Source organism: Drosophila albomicans, chromosome 2L, assembly GCF_009650485.2.
Source record: "Drosophila albomicans strain 15112-1751.03 chromosome 2L, ASM965048v2, whole genome shotgun sequence".
Classification (NCBI taxonomy): Eukaryota; Metazoa; Arthropoda; class Insecta; order Diptera; family Drosophilidae; genus Drosophila; species Drosophila albomicans.
Window position 1 is genome coordinate 18,107,910 of NC_047628.2, and position 19,640 is coordinate 18,127,549.

Sequence of the window (19,640 nt, forward strand, 5' to 3'; positions counted from 1 at the left end):
AACCCGTGAAAAGTCGGCTTACGACTGAACTGAACGCAACGTCCCCTCTGCTGCTATTGCTGCTGCTGCTGCTTGTTGATGACTTCAATTGAAGCGAGGCTTTCGGTCGCATGTCAAGGCAAGCGTAGCTTCGATGCCGACGTCGGCGTCAACTGCGGCGTTGGCGGCAGCGTCGTTGCTAAGTTTTGTGACCCTTTTCGGCACACACTTTTTTTCCCTCCTCGCTGTGTTTACTGTTGTTGTTGGCGTTGTAGTGTTAACCGCCAGTGTGTACATACGGTAAGTAGAAATTCTATTTGGTTTTCGGAAACACACGCATACATTGATGTACTTTTTTTGTTTTTCTTTTTTTTATGACTATGGCACACTAAAACAAAAGTTGAAGTAATTAAAGCGTTGCCAGCTGACGTCACTGACGTTGAGTGGCTTCTTCTACGATTACTGTTTGCTGCTGGTCGCGCATGAGCAAGAGAATGCACTCCCGCACAAGGACACGTGCCTGGGCAATGTCACGCAACAGGCGCTCCTTTGGGGCACGCAATCCAATTGTTGTTGGTCCCAAATTGCTTTGCATCTCTGCTATGGTCCGCAACAGGCTGCCGTAGACATCCACTATGTTGGGCGTTTCTGTGGTAAATATAAATTCGATTTAAATTCAATTGCATACCAATTATTTATAGTTTGTATAGAATATGTATTTTTAGAGCTTATCCAATTTATTGGATTATATGTATCTAATATTAAGGGACAGTTAAACACGAACATTTCTCCTCATAAGTATTGTAGACCCAACAACAAAATTAATTATTTACTTTAAAGCCGTCAGATTTGTTTATTTGTACGATAAATACTCTGTATGAATTTACGTGTGTCTTTGAATTTAAAAGCTCTTTCAATTCCTTATAGTTTAGAAGTTATACCCTATTCAAAGACTACTTAATACGAATTAATCTTAACTTACCCGTTGCATTTCCTCCTCCAGCTCCATTGGTGGTCAGGGACATCATTTGGAGCTGGGCCTGCACAAACTTGGTGTACTCCAGCTTGGCCAGCACTTGTTTGTATTCGTTGGCATAGGCCGTGGCATCTGCCACTTTTTGTTGCTGTTGCAACTTGCTGCGCGTATGGTGCGAAGAGGAGGGAGCGAAAGTTGCTGCTCCTAGTGGTATGATTTCCACAAGTGGTGTTGGTGGTGCCATTTGAATTGCTTCCACAGTGTTATTCTCCACTTCATCTAGGTTTTCCTCGGAATTACTTGATTTCGGTACAGATGGCACAGCTGTGACAGTTATATCGCTATATCTCTGACGAAATGAGTCCAGATCCATAAAATCCATTTCATAAGCTGTTCTCGATTGCACCAAACTAAAAGCCTACCTTGATGACTGAACAATAATTTTTGACAAGTATTTGACAAACAATAATATTTGACAGCTCTCTTAGTTCAAAATGAAATTGGGGAACCCATCATCCGGGAATGGAACTGGAAAAGTGAACTAAATCAAATCGAGAAACTATGCAAAATGAAATTTCATAATTTCTAATTGTAAATAATTCAATAAGTAGAATAGAAGAATAGCATTAAAGAAATATATAAAATTTGTATTCAAATATAATCATAGAATTTTGAACTACATATAGAAAATAATATTCCTGATAGCTAGATGGTATGGTATTTAAGGTACAATAGTTAGTTTTAGTTCAACTGGGGAACTAACGTTCTCTTTCAATAAAAAGCAAAATTCTCAAAAGTAAAAGATGTTTTTTTTAAATGATTAACAGTTAGGCTCTAAGATCAGCAACAGATGAAAGACATTTCCTGCTGGCGTTACAACGATAATCTCTTTGGTTCACCCTAAGAAAAAGTTTTACCGTGATCGCTATTCAAAGTACTTTTTTCGCAGTTTGGTTTTTTAGGGGAAACCTGACAGCACTTCCTACTTTTTATGCAAAGACCAGAAGAGTGTTTTTGGTGGAGGGTTACTCTCATTGCATATTTTTGTGTTTTTCGACGCGGCGAGGTTCTGTTGCACTAACAACACCTGTGTCTGTGTGTTGCATAGTATGTTTCCGCACATCTCATTTGGGGCACAAAGAAGTGACGTGCGGGTAATTACGCGGCAGTTGAATAAAACTCATTCATAAACCGGGCATTCTCTTTTTTTTTTGGCTTTAATGCCAGTTGGTTGTAGGTGCTTGGTAGAGACAGAGACAGAGTCGGAGCAGTGTGGCAGGCGGTCAAGCGTGCTTCCCGCACGCAGATACTTGGATTCGTTCTACCCCCAAAGCAAGCACAACGTGTGGGGCATGACGACGGTGACGCATGGAATTGAAATAGAAAGAGGCACCTGGAAGCGTGTTTTTTTGTTTTCCAGAATTTGTTATTATGGTGGCTAGAATTTACGAGTTTAACAATAAAGGTGTACAACAAAATTTTGGATGCTACAGAGTCAAGTTCGAATTGTTCTTCAATTGCTGTTCAGCTGCTGCGCCTGCAGCAGATCTTTGAGATCGCGTTTTGATGGCTCGCCGCACTCGAATCGATGATAGTCAACGATGTCAACGCCGCGCTCTTTGAGCACTTCGCCCACCGTCTTATCGGCATCCAGCAGATATTCCTGATAAATGAGACACGTCTCATCATCTTTATTCTCCGCCGGCTTATCCTTGCCATATTCGCCAATTTTGATGGGTTTCATGCCAACAATTTGCTGACAAATTCCCTTTTGCACTTCCAGATCATCAAAGTCACGTGCACGAAAAGCGACAATGGCACCATATTTGCCCACCTGGGTTATATTCTGTGTGGTCGTGATGTTTGTGGGCGCTGGATGCGCATAGCCAGTAAGCATTAGATCGTTGTTGACCTTGAAGCAGAGGGCACGTCGTATGCTTGCGTTTTCGCCAATGGCTCCGATAAGCAGCGCCAGATGATCGGCCAGATTGCCGCCTTGCGGCGTTTCCAGATTCTTCAGAGCATCCGCATCAAAGCCAAGCTGCAAAGCAACAAGAATTTACAGATTAATATGTTGAGATATATCTTATATATAATTTATAACTACAGTAGTATATACTCTTTTGATATTAACGGTGCAGGGTCTAAATTCTAAAGTAAACTTAAGTGTTTATGTCTAACTCTGTGACGTGGGATCTGGATCATAAGGAAAGATAAATGAACGTGACTATATGATAATGTCATCACACACAAACTTTTACTTCCCATCCATAGGATGGTTATAAATGTATCTCGTTGGTTACCTTCCAGATGTCACCGTCGAACTCCGTTTGATCCGTGTAGTGCAGCACAATGCGCGACACGTGATCCACGAAGCGCTTAAACGTATCGTTGCGTGCCACGAAATCCGTTTCACAATTCAACTCCACCATGGCGCCACGATTGCCATTGATGAGCACGCCAACCAATCCTTGTGTGGTGACACGATCTGCTACTTTGGTGGCCTTGGACCAGCCCATTGATTGCGCCTGTTCGTGCAGCCATTTCTCAGCCTGCAATGAATAAGAGATAAAGGTTTAGTGGTTACACACTTAATAACATCCCCTTCCTCACACCTGGCTGATGTCGTTGTTATGCAACTCGAGCGCCTTCTTGCAGTTGGCGAATGTGTAGCCGGTCTTCTTCCTCAGTGCCGACAGCGCGCTCTTCTCCAAACCAGCGCCGGCGGCATAAAAGCGCCGCGTGGTGTGAAGAGTACGTCCGAGAAACTTTTGCAGCAACATACTTAATTGAGAATTTATCTATGGCTTTTTTTCTAATTTACTTATTTTACTTGTTGCACTAGCCTACTGCTGCTATGGGCAACAGAAAAAATGTGCTGATGGTTGTTGCCTAGGTTGTTGGGTTTACTATTTGTTAAATCAATTTTTCTAATTTGTGATTTGCATTTGTTTTCAAACAGTTGATAGTGCAGCAAACACCGGCTGTTGTGGTCTTTAATTAATCGTAATAAACGCGTTGAGGCGCCTTAATTTAACAATAACAATAAACGCGGTGTGAAATTGCTTGTGCAATACTTGTTTCCCGTGCTTTTAATTTTGTTGTTGTTCTTTTTCGGTCATTTTTAGTTTCAATTTCTCACACATCGACCACCCCCTTCCTTCCCTTTCCTATCAACCGGCTGTTACACATCTATCGATTTGACATATTTGATGTTTCGCTTTCGATGAATCGAAATCAACTCTGACAATAATTCAACTCGATACATTTTTTTTTAAACAGTGCTGCCACCTGCCGGCAAAAAGGTTAGGTGTGCGCGCGTAATTTGAAAAGAACATAAGAAAAAGAACGAGCTGCACGCACAATGGCGAAACAAAATCCAAACAAGGAAATACCAAGCTTTACATCGGTTTGCGGTGCCAGACGCATCTGCTCGAAATCGAAAATGTTATACACACGACCCAAGCCCGATGTGCTGCAAAGCATCTTGCAATCAAAAGCGAATTCGGAATACAAATCGCGAAAGCTGTGGTATGAACTCAATATGCCCGAATGTGCCAGCCGCTTGTTTGATGGCCAAATGCTATCGGATCTACCCGAAAGTTTAGTGGCCACAAAATCACGATCACGGCACAGAGCATCCGACAAGTCAGGTGATCAGGGCAAGCCAACGTCTCATTACATGGCCATGCGAAAAGAACGAGAGAACTTTCGCCGTAAACTAGTAGAGCTCATTCTTAACATGGACGAAGGTGGTGAAGAAGCTCCCACAGCAGATACTGCTTTTCCAGATCAAAGTGAACGTGAAGTTTTACGATATTATTACTACATCAAGCATGGCATTGACACAATACACGTGTCCACCATCAGTAAAAAGACACTGAAAAGGTAGTTTTGGAAAATTAACTAAATTGCCAACTTTCCAATGAATTAACGATTTACTAATTTGCAGAATTATAAATCTAGTGCCACCATTATTAAAAAAATGGGAGTCAGCATTAGTTGAAAACATTGCTGAGGTGCGTTCGGATTATGTGTTTGCCATGAAAAAGGCGGTGGTCGATTTTGTTTTAAGGCATTCAGTGTTGGATCGCCTAACTCAAGAAGGAACTCCAGCAACGTTTGAGACGCCCGAACGCAAGGAAATTAAAATACTCATGAATCACTGGCGATATCGGTAAGTGCTCCTTGATTATAGATTTATTCTGAATATTCATTTGGTTTCATTTTTTAAATAAGTACTATTTATAAAATCTTAAACAATGGATAGAATATGTTGTAAACATTGAATTATACATTAAATGGAATTTAAATCAATTCCATTTGTTATTTAAAATTATAAACAACAAATTAATTGCATCCTGACTTAATATCCGGATCAAATAATTTGTGTATTAAATTAATAACAGAAAAGTATACTTCTCATAAGGCTATAAAAATAATTAATTTTTTCTCTACTCTAACCAAAATTAATTAGTTATGTATATTTTCAAAATCACACGATTTAAAATACAGAATGTACAACCCAAAACCGTGAAGAAATAAGCTTAAAAGCGTATTAAAATGAAGTGTTAAATTGGAATCCATTAAGTTCCGGGGAAGCATATCAGGAAAGTCGTTAGAAAGTTGCCAGCTTCAAAAGCATGCAATTGACATGCAATTACACCCACACACACTTAAAAAGCTTACGTGCGTGTGTGTGTGTGTGTGTAAGTGTTTGCGTGTGCTGACTGCCTTTGTAAATTGTATAAAGAAGTCAATTCAAAATGAGTCGTCAGCGTGCGAAATCTTATAAAATAACTTGACAATAGCGCATATATGAGACGCGGGAGAGTGAAGTAGAAGTTTGCAGGGCAAGATTATTAAGAGACTGCCTGGCTGTTAGACTAGGGAGTGAAGCATGGTGCGGAGGGGGCGGGGAACGCGAGAAATCGCTTTGCGGCATACCAAAAAAAAAGAGAAAAGTTTTTAACCACACTTTTGCAACTACAATGGCAGGCAATGGAGGCGGAAATGGAAAAGCAGCAGGAGCAGCAGCATCAAGAACTTGGAAGCAAAAGTCGAAGCTGAAGCTAAAGCTGTAGCTGTAGCTGATGCTGAAGGAGAAGCTGAACCTGATGAAGAGGCGGAACCAAAAAGAGCTGAAAGTTAAATCCTCCTGTGTATTGGTTTGACATCTGATGAGCAACATTAAGACTTTTGCAGCACAGGAGGCGGAGATACAAACACAACACACACACTACACTCACTACACACTACACTAGAGAACATATTCCACGAAGTTGTAAAAGGGATATGCTTAAAAATGAATTGAACTTGGCGCGGGGCGGAGCGGAGGGGGCGTGGTAACATTCGCTTTGTGAGATGGAAAAACTTTCGACCCTAAGTGGGTCGTCTTTGGGAAATTGGGCGGGAGCACATCGATAGCGAGGAAGGAAAGAGGCATGGAAGGCAGGCAGCTCTAATTTATAGCTTAAAGCATTTAGCCTCATTAAATGTAGGCCAAGCTAGGCGTTTGAAAGCAGTCGGTTTTGGATCTATGCACACTGCTTAATGGGCCATATTAAAATAGCTCAAGTGAAAAGTTTTCCCATTCAAGATAATTTGCATAACTTGCTCTCGCAGCGTCATTTAATGAAATCTCCTCCATTTGCAGCTATGATGAGAATCGCAGTCGTTTGATGAAAACCCTCTTCTGCATCCATCGAAGCGTTGCCAGCATCCTGGAGGTCTGGAGCATGAAGTATAGCAGCAAGTTCTTGGTCAACATCGAGGAGCTTAGCAAGGTCGAACAGCCTTTCACACTCTTTAATTTTGTGGCAAGTTTTACAACGATCCTCTCCATACTTTAGATATTTCTATTGAAATTTTGTTGTATACCTTTTTTTAGTATATCTGTGGAGGTCACATAGATGTGGCCAAGCAAATGCTAGAGGATATTTGGTATGGAGAGATCCATACGACGCTGTTAAGGGCCAGCAAACGTGGCCAACTGCCGGACATCAGACGCATGACGTTGGTGAAGCGTTTCTTCAATTGTGTCGCAGCTTTAATGACACAACAGCTCGAGGACATTTGCATACGCAGCTTGAAGGCATTCGCTGATTACGTTTGCGATTTTGGCGTAAGACAAGGGCGGGCTCTTTGGGGAGGGAGGGAATCTTTTAGTATATCGTCTATCCGTCAGTCATGTCCTTGTCATTAATGGTTTTAAAAGCTCTTAGCTGCGAATTTAAATCAGAATTTCTTGGGATGTAAAAGCAAGCTTTTCACCCCTAACCTTTTGGCAGCTTTGGCTTTGAGGATTTGTAATGATAATGACTGAATTAGTTACGCTTAATTTCTAGCTCGTAATGTAATAATAATAATTAGGAATATAACATTCTTAATTTATGTTATTTTAAGCCTTAAATTAGGGAACTTGCAATTTGTTGTTGCTTTTTTATGGCTTGTGAAATAATAATAATTTATATTACTTTAATTTCACTTAAATGGTCCAACGTATAGCCTAATTATATTAACAGTTCTTCTATTTATTTATATAATCCAAGTGTGTTCGTTCAAGCTTATTATTATTCTTCCCTTCTTTAAAACATAATTTTTTTTATTTTTTTTCTCTAAATTTACGAAAGCTAATCTATTTCCATTTATGATCTATTTCCATTATTATTTCTCCTTCACAAAACAGCACTCAAATCCTGGCTTTGAGATCTCCATCTTCCTTGCCGAGGAGGACACAATTGCCTTCAATCCCAGTTTCTCCAAGATTCAGAGCGAACTGTTGCGTGTCATAGATTCAATTGTGTTGAGTGTGCAATCGATGCCACGCATTGAGGGTAAACTCTATACGGATCTCAAAATCTCTAAGAAGTTCTACTTAACGCCAACGGTGCCCGACAGCATTGTGGCTGACACCAAGAATCGGATTTGCATGATGCTGGAGGAGCAACGCATTGGACCCGAACTGCGCTTACAAGACTTTGATCAGTTTATCGATCTGATCAACGGCATCGATGCCGAGCGCGTGGGACGCTTCATGGAGGGCGATGCAACGTTTGAGCAGTACATCGATATGGTGTACGAGTATCGGGAGAAGGAGGATCGCATTGCGAAGGAAGTGTGGGGTGTAATACGCATGGGACTCTATGAGTTTCATCGCGAGAAGTTTATCGATCACATGGAACAGTTGGCGCGACAATTGCAATCGGATTTGCTGTCTAGAATGGTGGCAGATCAGCAGGCTAGGATTAGTCGCCTAGGTAAAGAATACGATATGATTGCGAAGAAGGCGTTGACAGTGCCCAAGGACACCGCCGAGTTGATGGAACTCAAAGCTTATGTGGTGCATGCTGAGGAGAATCTAGTGCCGGAGATGGAGACGCGTCTGAAGGTGAACATGACAGAGATACTTTGGCTAATGGATCACACTCTCTACTCTCCGCTGGAGATTAAGAACAACAGCAACTCGTTCCAATGGTATCTAAAATTGGCCTCTGTGTTTGAACAGCATCGCGGCATCATTGCCGAGAAGATGATCGAGTACCAGGAGCTGCTCAAGAAACGCATCGAAATGTTCCGCCGCGAGCTGCAAAACTATTACGATCAAGTACAAGGCTACGACACTTGGGGCGATATTAAGCAGCTATCCAAGTACAAGAAACGTGCCACACTTCTCGATCAGCGACTTGTCACCGCCATGGAGACCATCGATCAGATCAACGAGGAGGAAACCGCCTATGGCTGGGATCTCTCGCAGTATCCGGTGCGCAAGAAGACCCACGATCAACTGAAGCCCTATAAGAACCTCTTTGATGCTGGCCAAGACTTTATCGACAAGTGGGAGACGTGGATGTACTCACAAGTGGGTTCATTTGATCCCGATGAGATCGATGGCGATGTGGCCAACTTTTATCGCGTCATTCAGAAGTTAGAAAAGCAGATGGGTGAACATCCAACGACCATGCAGCTCATACTTGATGTCAAGGAGCAAATCGAACATTTCCGCGGTCATATGCCGATTATCAATACCTTGGGCAATCCGGGCATGAAGGCGCGTCATTGGGAGCAAGTTTCCGAGATTATTGGCTTCCCCATCAAGGTGTCGCCGGAGCTGACGCTCGAGAAGATTATCGAGTATCAGCTGGACGAGTATGTGCCCAAATTCGAGGCGATCTCGGAGAGTGCTACCAAGGAGAACAATCTGGAGAAGGCCATGGCCAAAATGGTCAGCGAATGGGAGGGCGTCGAGTTCAATATATCGCCATACAGGTAAGGAATTGAGTGGCAAGAATATACTACAAAAAATACTTTTAAAACATTTACATTCTTAGATAATTGTCCGTTTTATAAACACCTATCAACTATTGTTCTTAAAAACTCTTACTAAATGCAATTAAATTATTTACTACAGAGATTCAGGCACCTTCAAGTTGTCTGCCGTGGATGACATACAGATTCTGTTGGACGATCAAATCATCAAAACGCAGACTATGAAGAGCTCACCCTACATCAAACCCTTCGAGGCGGACATACTGTAAGTATTAGAGCTCTACTCTGCTCTGTCGAACAGCTAATTAACTTCTGTATCCTTCTTGTTCACAGCAAGTGGGAAGCCAAGCTTATGTTGCTACAAGAGATTCTGGACGAGTGGCTGCGTGTTCAAGCTACTTGGATGTATCTGGAGCCTATATTCAGCAGTCCCGACATTCAACAGCAAATGCCCGAAGAAGGACGTCGCTTCAGCGCTGTGGATAAGGTGAGTCTAGACTCTCAAGTTATCTATTTTGAGTAATTACTGATTCCTCATTTCACGTAAAGATCTGGAAGGAACTAATGAAACAAGTCGCTTCCGATCCGCGTGTCATGACCGTCGTTCAAATCGACAAGATGAACGACAAGCTAAAGAAGGCTTATTATCTGCTGGAGATTATACAAAAGGGACTCAATGCTTACCTGGAGAAGAAACGTCTGTATTTCCCACGTTTCTTCTTCCTCTCCAACGACGAGTTGCTCGAAATCCTCTCAGAGACCAAGGATCCCACACGCGTCCAGCCGCATCTCAAGAAGTGTTTCGAGGGCATTGGCACACTCAACTTTACCGAGGAACTGGAGGTCACCGCTATGCGTTCTTCGGAGCGTGAGGAGGTCATACTGGTGGATGTCATCTCCACGGCTAAGGCGCGAGGTCAGGTGGAGAAGTGGCTGCTTGAGCTGGAGATCGACATGAAGAAGAGTTTGCATCACAAGATCTCCGAGGCCTTTTACAGCTATGTGAAGATGCAGCGCAACATTTGGGTGTTGACGTGGCCAGGACAGTCGGTGCAATCGATATCCTTGACCTATTGGACGCTGGAGATCACGGAGTGCTTTCTCAGCGAGACACCTAAAGAAAGTTTGGCGAAATATTTGCAAAAATGCATGATGCAAATCAACAAGATTGTCGATCTAGTGCGCGGTGATCTCAACACACAGAATCGCATAACTCTCGGCGCTTTGGTTGTGCTCGATGTGCATGCTCGCGATGTATTGGCGGATATTGTGGAGAAGGGTGTAGACGATCTGCAGGACTTTCAGTGGTTGTGCCAGCTGCGCTATTACTGGGAGGACAACAATTTGGATACTAGGATGATTAATTGCTCCCTGCCTTATGGTTACGAGTATCTGGGGAATACTCCACGTTTGGTTGTCACTCCTTTGACCGATCGTTGCTATCGCACGCTGTTTGCTGCTCTTAATCTACATTTGGGTGGCGCTCCTGAAGGTCCTGCGGGCACTGGCAAAACAGAGACCACCAAGGATTTGGCCAAAGCTGTGGCCAAGCAGTGTGTGGTGTTTAATTGCTCTGATGGCTTGGATTACTTGGCGCTGGGCAAGTTCTTCAAGGGTTTGGCTTCGTGTGGCGCCTGGTCTTGCTTTGATGAGTTCAACCGCATTGATTTGGAAGTGTTGTCTGTGGTCGCTCAACAGATCTTAACCATTCAGCGCGGCATCAATTCAGGTTCGCCGACTCTTGTATTTGAGGGTACCACGCTTACCTTGGATCCCACTTGCGCTGTCTTTATCACCATGAATCCTGGCTACGCTGGTCGCTCCGAGTTGCCCGATAATCTGAAGGTAATTTCACAGATTAATTATTGATATATGTATATTATAAACTCATTTATTTACTTTCCTAGGCTTTGTTCCGTTCCGTGGCTATGATGGTGCCGGATTACGCCTTGATTTCCGAGATTGAATTGTACTCTTATGGTTTTCTTACCGCCAAGCCGCTGTCGGTTAAGATTGTGGCTACCTATCGCTTGTGCTCGGAGCAGTTGAGTACTCAGTGCCATTATGATTATGGCATGCGTGCTGTCAAGTCTGTGCTGAAGGCTGCTGGCGCCTTGAAGCTGCGGTATCGCGATGAGAATGAGGATATTTTGGTGCTACGCTCCATTAAGGACGTCAATCTGCCCAAATTCTTGAACCAGGATATTCCGCTATTCCAAGGCATTACCTCCGATCTGTTCCCGGGCGTCACGCTGCCCGAGGCCGATTATGTGGTCTTCAATGCCTGCGTTCAATTGGCTTGTGAGCGGCAGAACAAACAGTGCACGCCGTTTGTGCTCGAGAAGGTTCAACAGGTAAGGACATATAGGCAGTAATTATAGCTCCTATTATATGATATGATATATATGGAGTATTTCACAATCTATCTCTAATCAAATTGCAGCTCTACGAAATGATTGTGGTGCGTCACGGTCTAATGTTGGTGGGTAATCCATTTGGTGGCAAGACTACCACATATCGTGTTCTCGCTGAGGCGTTGGAGTGCATGGAGAAGAAGGATGGCTCTGAGAATAAGGCCATCTTCACGATCATCAATCCCAAGGCCATAACCATGGGACAGCTCTATGGACAGTTTGATGCAGTCTCCCATGAGTGGAGCGATGGTATTCTGGCTGTAAACTATCGCCTCTTTGCAGTCTCCGATTCACCAGATCGCAAGTGGTTGATCTTTGATGGTCCCGTGGATGCTATTTGGATTGAGAACATGAACACAGTGCTGGACGACAACAAGAAACTCTGTTTGATGTCGGGCGAGATTATACAGCTCTCCAATACGACCAATTTGATATTTGAGCCAATGGACTTGGAGGTTGCTTCGCCAGCCACTGTTTCGCGTTGTGGCATGATCTATTTGGAGCCAAGTTCGCTGGGCTGGGAACCGCTGGTCACTTCCTGGAAGAACACTTTGCCCGCCTCGTTTCACAGCGTGAGCAAGAATTTAATCTCAATGCTGGTACAACGTTTCTGTCCTCTGTTGTTGTATGTGGTGAGGAAGAGTTTACGAGAAATTGCGCCAACTTCGGATACCAATTTGATGGTCAGTTTGATGAATTTCTTTGAGTGCTTCATCGATGATTTTCGTGATGAGAAATATGTAGCCAACATATCAGATTTAGATTTTCGCGCCCAGGTCGAAGGCATCTTTTTGTTTTCGGCGATTTGGTCGCTGGGCGGCTCATTGAATGCCGAGAGTAGAGAGAAGTTTAATCTAATCTTTCGAGCGTTGCTGGAGAAAACGTTTCCACAAAGCCTTTACGACACTTACGATGTCCCCGAGGATCTCTATGTGGACACGCTGGCCAAGCCTTTCATATTTCCCATACCCAAGCAGGGGTCGGTCTTCGATTATCGCTACATAAAGGAGGGCAAAGGCAAGTGGAAACCGTGGCAGGATGATGTGAACTCGGCGCCCCCATTACCACGTGATATACCCGTCAATCAGATCATCATTCAGACCAATGAGAGCGTGCGCATTGCTGCCGTGATTGATCTGTTGGTGCGACATGGTAAACCCTTGATGTTGGTGGGACCAACGGGCACGGGAAAGAGTGTCTATGTCATCGACTATATGCTTAATCGCATGGATTTATCAACTTACAAGCCATTGCTCATCAGTTTCTCGGCTCAAACTTCGGCTAATCAGACACAGGACATCATCATGTCCAAGCTGGACAAGCGTCGCAAGGGCGTCTTTGGTCCACCGCTCAACAGTCGCTATGTCATCTTTGTGGACGATGTTTCAATGCCACTAAAGGAGAACTATGGCGCTCAGCCGCCCATTGAGCTGTTGCGCATGATGCTCGATCACATGATGTGGTACGATCGCAAGAATATTGTGCCCATGAAGCTGATTGATCTGCAGATGATTGTCGCTATGGGACCGCCTTCGACGGGCAATACTGTCACACCGCGTTTCCAGCGCTTCTTCAATGTGGTGTCTATCGATGACTTTAACGACGACATTATGAACACCATCTTTGGCAAGATTGTGCTCTGGCATTTGGATACACGGTGAGTGCTTGAATTAACTTCAAATTGGGATCCTGACACGCGTGATTTTGTCTAGATGGGGAATAAGCTTTTCCCCATTTAAACAAAATCACACCTGCCAGGAGTCACGCTATAATTCTAGAGTATACAATTTGTATAGGCAACATACAAAATTCGACCAATTGCTTTACACTAACTCTCCTTTGCAATTCAACCTAAATATTTTGTTATCTCAATCTTTTCTCCTCCTTTCAGCGGCTTCTCGAAGGAGTTTGATCCGTGCATCGACGAGATTGTAAGCGCCACACTTGCAGTGTACAACGATGCGAAGTTGAATCTGCTGCCCACGCCAGCCAAGTCGCATTATTTGTTCAATCTGCGCGATTTCTCGCGTGTAATACAGGGTGTCTTGCTGTCGGTGCCGGAGGCAACGGAGGACATGAATTCGATGCGTCGCCTGTGGGTGCATGAAGTGCTGCGTGTCTACGGCGATCGCTTGGTGGAGGATGCGGATCGCACTTGGCTATTTGGCAAGTTGTGCACCACAGTGCAGGATTCTTTTAATATCGATCCAACAAGATTGTTTGGCCGCCTGGTGGCGAAGGATAAGAAGCTGGAGGAGGCAGATTTCCGACAGTTGATCTATTGTGATTTCACGAATCCGAAGGCGGACACAAAGAACTATGTGGAGGTGCAGGATCTGGAGGAGTTGCGCAGTGTGGTGGAGGCCTATCTTGTTGAATATAATAACATGTCGAAGAAACCAATGAATCTGGTGCTCTTCCGCTTTGCCATCGAGCATTTGTCGCGCATATGTCGCATCATAAAGCAGCCACGTAGTCATGCTCTGCTCATCGGTGTCGGCGGCTCCGGGCGCCAGAGCTTGACTCGACTGGCTTCGCATATATGCGACTATGAGCTGTTCCAAGTGGAAATCACTCGATTGTATGGTCCTTATGAGTATCATGAGGATATTAAATTAATATTACGCAAGATCGGTGCGTCCGAAATGCATGGCGTTTTCCTTTTTACGGATGTCCAGGTAAGGCAATCGTCTTCAATCGGATTAAATCTATTTCTTTACTTTGTATTTATCTGTAGATAGTTTAGTTTATCATTTTATATATCATTGCAAATGTTATTGAGAGAATCATATATAGCTCTTACAGTTAACAATTTGCAGCGATATAAATTCTTTGGCTTGCCGAAGGTAGCTTTTGGTTCCCGTTCTCTTGTTTAAATAAGTACTCGACTGCTTAGCTAACATTTTGAGCGTTTTAGATCAAAGACGAGTCTTTCCTGGAGGATATCAACAATCTGTTGAACTCGGGCGAGGTGCCCAATCTGTTCAGCAACGAGGAGAAGATCGAAGTGGTGGAGAAGATGTCGCAAATCGACAAACAGCGCGACAAAGCCGTGCAAACCGACGGCAGTCCCGTGGCCCTATTTAATTTCTTTGTGACGGTGGGAGATGATCGTTGATCTACACATACACACATACCATTATATATGATTCCTTGTTAGCAATGTATACTAATAGCAATTCTTTGAATACCTTTTTATTATGTAGACCTGCAAGGAACAGCTTCACATTGTGTTAGCTATGTCGCCCATTGGCGATGCGTTGCGCAATCGCATTCGCAAGTTTCCCTCGATCGTCAATTGCTGCACCATCGATTGGTTCCAGCCCTGGCCAGAGGATGCTCTACTCGCGGTGTCCACACGCTTTCTGGCCTCTGAGGATCTGACTGCTCTGGAGCGGAAGACAGCCATTGACATGTGCATGGAATTCCACACCTCGACGCAGGAACTTTCGGCGAAATTCTTTACCAGATTGCATCGTTACAACTATGTGACGCCCACCTCGTATTTGGAATTGATTCAGACATTCAAATCGCTGTTGAGTCAGAAGAGAAAGTAAGTACAAAGTAATGTCGATAAATTCATAAAGATCTTTTTTAAAAAAAATAATGTAAATTTAGCAATTAGAGTAGAAATATGTTTGGAAATTCTTTTTACTCTGTAAGGTTTATACTAATATTTGATAGTCACAATGATCGTAGAATTTTTTTTTGGTTAAGTTAAGCTTTAACTGTGATGTTTGAATTTTTATTTATATAAGTTAGTATTCAATAATTTTATGGAAGTAAATTTTTGTTAGGTGCAAATATCGACATTAAAAGTGCAGTAAATTGAGTAACTAATCACGTCAACTTTTAGCAACATTACCACGAATCGCAATCGCTATTTGACGGGTATTTCGCAGCTGGACATTGCTGCCCAACAAGTGGGCGTGATGCAGGAACAATTGCAGGCACTCGAACCCAAGCTGAAGGAAGCCTCCGAAATTGTGGCCGAACAGGTGGCCAAAGTGACGGCCGACAGCAAAGTGGCCGCCGAGCAGCGAGAGCTGGTCAAACTCGATGAGCAGGCGGCTAAGGAGCAGGCAGCCGTGGCTCAGGAGATCAAGGATGAATGCGATGCCAAGCTAGGCGAAGCGTTGCCAATTTTGGAGGCAGCCTTGTCGGCTTTAAATACGCTCACTACCGCTGACATTGCTGTGGTCAAGACGATGAAGAGTCCGCCAATTGGTGTGCGCATTGTGATGGAAGCTGTTTGCATTCTGAAAGACATGAAGCCGGACAAAGTGCCCAATCCCAGTGGCGTGGGCACTGTGGAAGATTACTGGGGTCCCTCAAAGCGTGTGCTGAGCGACATGAAGTTTCTCGACAGCTTGCTCAACTTTGACAAGGATAATATTCCGCCCGAGGTAATGAAGAAGCTGCAACAGCGTATTCTCAGCAACGAAGCCTTCGATCCGGAGAAGATCAAGTCGGCGTCTACGGCCTGCGAGGGTCTCTGTCGTTGGGTCATTGCGCTGTCCAAATACGATGTGGTGGCCAAGATTGTGGCACCCAAAAAGATTGCTCTCGCCGAGGCTGAAGCTACTTATAATGCTGCCATGAAACTGCTCAACGAGAAGTTGGCGCAATTGGCGCGAGTCGAGGCAAATTTGGCGGCTATTCAAAAGATACTCGATGAGCAGTTAAGGCAATATGGGTGAGTTATTGTAGTTGCTTCAGAGATGCAGCGGCTGAGTTTTATTTCTTTTTTCTTTAGTATACTTCTAGCAGAGCACGAGGCTTGCACCAAGAAGCTGCAACGTGCCCAGGAACTCATCTCGGGCTTGGGAGGCGAACGCACTCGTTGGTCCGAGTCGGCAAAGAACTTGCAGGCGAGCTTCAAGAGCGTCACTGGCGATGTGCTCATCTCGTCGGGTGTTGTCGCCTATTTGGGTCCCTTCACTATTGATTTTCGTGTGAAACAAATTCGCAAATGGGTCACCAAGTGCATCGATTATGGCGTCACCTGCACTCCAGACTTTCAGCTAGCCACAGTGCTGGGCGAAGCTGTTGAGATTCGTTTCTGGAACATTTGCGGACTGCCTACGGATGCTTTTTCTGTGGAGAGCGCCATTATGATGAAGTGAGTACGAGTAATTAGTAGAAATTTTGTTATATTTTTGTGTGGGAGAAATTTTTTTAATGAGCGGCAAGGCAAGCTCCTTTTTGGTTTCAGTTGTCTATATTTAATATAAGTCCCAGAGAAATTTCGTTAATTGGCAACGCTTCTGAGTAATTCTTGTAATTGTTGATTCAGCCGTCTTTCGAATTTAATTCCTCGAAATGCAATTAGTTTGGCTTCAAATTTACCACTTTTATCATATTCTTGGAAATATAATTGAAAGCTTCAACTGAAAACAGCTTTTAGTTATTATTATAGTGAATTTTAATTGTCTTGTTGTTTGCATTTCACAGAAAGCTGTTAAGCTTTGCACTTGTTTTTAAAAGGCTTGGCTTCATTATTTCATTTTCTGAGAAATTGCTAGTACATATGTATGTATATAATTCAAAATTACATGCAAATAGCAGTTATGAATATGCATTATTATGTACATATTTTAACTATAATTCTATAAAATTGCATTAAAATTCGAGTAGCGAAATGTTCTATTGTTTTTTTTTATTGAGTAATATAATATTATTTTGCATTTCTAATTTCAATTTTGTAGAACTTGCTTATAAAATATTATCATTGAACAATTTTCAAATTTGTTTTATTTTTTGTCGAAAACTTTTTGAAAATTGAATAATAAAATAATTAGAATTATATTTCCAGAAGTGTTAAGTTTAATTGTGTAAAAGCTTTTGCTTATTACAATATATTAATAAGTTTAAATGGTTAGATCGATAAATTACATCTGCTTTTAAAAATTATTTCCCAAAAATTTGATGAAAGTTGCAAATCTCATTTGTAATTTGTGAAGAATACTTTAAGAACCCTGCTGCTGCTTTTTGACCCCACAAATTGCAGGCAAATGTTGCTCATAGTTAAGTGGAGCAACAGCTGTGGCTCGTGTCCGACCCCCAATCTCATTTTCCCCAATTTTAGTCAATTGAATTTGAAATCCACGTTCGATTATAATCGTGCATAGAGCCCACATCAATTAGGCAACCTGACACGGTAATTATAGCCGAGGCGCTTGTCAGGCGCACGTTTGCCTCTGCCTCTAATTCTACCTCGCTGCCCTCGTGTCTGCTTTCTTTTTGTTGTTTTGTAATTACAAAACACGAAAATGTTGAAATTCACGCATATTATGAAAATTAAAGATACGCACTGTGTGTTGTTTAGTAGCGTGGCGAGTGTGAGAACAGCACCGGATGCTGCGTTTCTCTGTCAGCTTCAAGTTTTCCAAAGGTGGCACGTAAGGCGCGGGGGTTGTACTTTCCCCCTTCATCTCTCTCTCCCTTCTATCTTTGCTGTGTGCCCGCATGTGGCCGGGACACAGGAGCACCGCATGCGCCGGTGGTTGGTTTAGTTCAAGGTACAAATACATCTTCACCCCCGCTCAAGCCCTGCAAAGTACTGGGAAGGAGCGTAGCATTTTCATGTTTGATGCGTGTGTATGAGAGTTTTACGCATCTGCTAAGTTTCCACCGTCAACTAAGGGCGGCAGTGGCAGCCTCAGTGACGGTGGCAACGTCGCGATGCCACATGCCACATGCCATACCATGTCTCTTGTCGATTTAATAAAGGAAATTCTTTGGCTGCTGCTGCTGCCGATTCTGCTGTTGTTACTGCTGATGCTGCTACTGCTGTTGACTCGGAAAGTGTTCAAAGTAATTTGGAGCATGCCGAAAATACCTGAGGTGCGAGCTCTGAGGCAACCACACTCACACAACTGCACAGTTGTAGGCATTTACACTCACACACACTATAAGGATAAGCAATTGATTAATGTGCGCTCCGGGCGCATTACGTTTAATTTTTACATCGAATAGACATGGCAAATGAATGATGTTGGGATTTGCTCAGACGACAGTTTACTACGACGACCATCAACTTGCTCTCAGCTTTCTAGTATTGCTACCTTGTAGTGAACTGCTACAGCTATTGCAGCTTGCGACACAAGACAGATGAATTCTTGCTTAGTTATCTTCTTGTGTTTGCTTAAAAAAATACTCTTTTGCAGGGGAGAGCATATTAGTTGCATTAGGCTACAAGAATTGCGGTAGTATATTAGTTAAATCTTAAGTAGTGTTAATAGTCTGTATGTCAACATGTTTGCTATATAAATTTTCTATTAAATATTAGATTCATTTCTTTAATCCTAAGTGAGCCGCATCTGGAGAATTAGTTAAATGATACCGCTCATAATTGTATAGTGAATGATAAATAAGGAACGTATACTTATAAAAGCAGGTAAAATTCATAAGTGATAGTAATAATTCAAGGTATTATTGCGAGCTAACGATTAACTTTACAAATATTCAAATATACATACGTAATAAACTGTTGAACATAATTATATAGTTTGGAACAAAACTGGTAAATGTCGCGATCGTAATGATTAGCTTCGTTAGCAATGTATTATCAGAGATTGTAGTATAAACTTCAATTGGTGTTTTCTTTCTGAAAAACATTAATGAAAATGACCCAAAAATATATTGAAATTGTAAATATTCCATATCTTGTATTTTGTTAAAGCAACAATATATAGTTTTATATCTTTAATATTAGTTGAGTTTTAAATATTCCATATCTTTTACGATGAAATCAATTCTATTTATAGTTCTATAATATACTACAGTAGTTCAAATTTTATTGTTATTATTATTTTACAAGTATTATTATATAATAACGAATATAATTCTTTACTGCAAGGAGATGGGCCAGAGCAAAGGCCTATGGTCTTCAGGCTAGCTATAATTTTATTCAGTATATAGTAGTAAGATTCACTTGTTGCAATATGTACAAAATAAAGTAGGAAATTAATGAACAAGTCATACAATATAGCAGGAATTTG

General features: G+C 42.5%; 3 protein-coding genes and 1 long non-coding RNA gene across 4 annotated transcripts in view; 2 read left to right on the forward strand and 2 right to left on the reverse strand.

Annotated features, from left to right (window-relative positions):
• The first annotated feature begins 11 nt into the window (after positions 1 to 11).
• Positions 12 to 2,321, forward strand: LOC127565253 (uncharacterized). The gene is made up of 3 exons (XR_007954623.1): positions 12 to 279; positions 380 to 632; positions 2,183 to 2,321. It is a non-coding gene; the product is annotated as an uncharacterized LOC127565253 (long non-coding RNA).
• LOC117565320 (uncharacterized) lies at positions 389 to 1,404 on the reverse strand. Its single transcript, XM_034244360.2, has 2 exons — positions 962 to 1,404; positions 389 to 627 (listed from the first exon to the last, which is right to left on the reverse strand). The coding sequence occupies exons 1-2, from the start codon at positions 1,335 to 1,337 to the stop codon at positions 410 to 412; spliced, it is 594 nt and encodes a 197-aa protein (XP_034100251.1). The 5' UTR covers positions 1,338 to 1,404; the 3' UTR covers positions 389 to 409.
• A 44-nt stretch (positions 2,322 to 2,365) lies between the features above and the next one.
• Positions 2,366 to 4,066, reverse strand: LOC117565318 (elongation factor Ts, mitochondrial). Its single transcript, XM_034244358.2, has 3 exons — positions 3,571 to 4,066; positions 3,259 to 3,507; positions 2,366 to 2,996 (listed from the first exon to the last, which is right to left on the reverse strand). Exons 1-3 carry the CDS (start codon positions 3,736 to 3,738, stop codon positions 2,469 to 2,471), a joined length of 945 nt encoding a protein of 314 aa, XP_034100249.1. The 5' UTR covers positions 3,739 to 4,066; the 3' UTR covers positions 2,366 to 2,468.
• Positions 4,067 to 4,181: 115 nt separating this feature from the next.
• Positions 4,182 to 19,640, forward strand: part of LOC117565315 (dynein axonemal heavy chain 7) — a 29,058-nt gene continuing 13,599 nt past the window's right edge. The window contains exons 1-15 of the mRNA XM_034244353.2: positions 4,182 to 4,843; positions 4,908 to 5,132; positions 6,612 to 6,774; positions 6,846 to 7,079; positions 7,644 to 9,223; positions 9,366 to 9,488; positions 9,557 to 9,710; positions 9,773 to 11,068; positions 11,131 to 11,577; positions 11,667 to 13,294; positions 13,529 to 14,315; positions 14,555 to 14,737; positions 14,844 to 15,190; positions 15,494 to 16,333; positions 16,394 to 16,759. Coding sequence (XP_034100244.1) covers positions 4,320 to 4,843; positions 4,908 to 5,132; positions 6,612 to 6,774; positions 6,846 to 7,079; positions 7,644 to 9,223; positions 9,366 to 9,488; positions 9,557 to 9,710; positions 9,773 to 11,068; positions 11,131 to 11,577; positions 11,667 to 13,294; positions 13,529 to 14,315; positions 14,555 to 14,737; positions 14,844 to 15,190; positions 15,494 to 16,333; positions 16,394 to 16,759 — 8,897 coding nt within the window. The 5' untranslated portion in view covers positions 4,182 to 4,319. The remainder of the gene's footprint in view (positions 4,844 to 4,907; positions 5,133 to 6,611; positions 6,775 to 6,845; positions 7,080 to 7,643; positions 9,224 to 9,365; positions 9,489 to 9,556; positions 9,711 to 9,772; positions 11,069 to 11,130; positions 11,578 to 11,666; positions 13,295 to 13,528; positions 14,316 to 14,554; positions 14,738 to 14,843; positions 15,191 to 15,493; positions 16,334 to 16,393; positions 16,760 to 19,640) is intronic.

Excerpts from the sequence above, each read along its gene's own strand:
- LOC117565320 (XM_034244360.2), bottom strand. The coding sequence starts at position 1,337 with ATGGATTTTATGGATCTGGACTCATTTCGTCAGAGATATAGCGATATA. Across the intron at positions 628-961 it reads TGGAGGAGGAAATGCAACGG|AAACGCCCAACATAGTGGAT; the intron begins GTAAGTTAAGAT and ends TATTTACCACAG.
- LOC117565318 (XM_034244358.2), bottom strand. The coding sequence starts at position 3,738 with ATGTTGCTGCAAAAGTTTCTCGGACGTACTCTTCACACCACGCGGCGC. Across the intron at positions 3,508-3,570 it reads ATAACAACGACATCAGCCAG|GCTGAGAAATGGCTGCACGA; the intron begins GTGTGAGGAAGG and ends TATTCATTGCAG. Across the intron at positions 2,997-3,258 it reads TCGACGGTGACATCTGGAAG|CTTGGCTTTGATGCGGATGC; the intron begins GTAACCAACGAG and ends GTTGCTTTGCAG.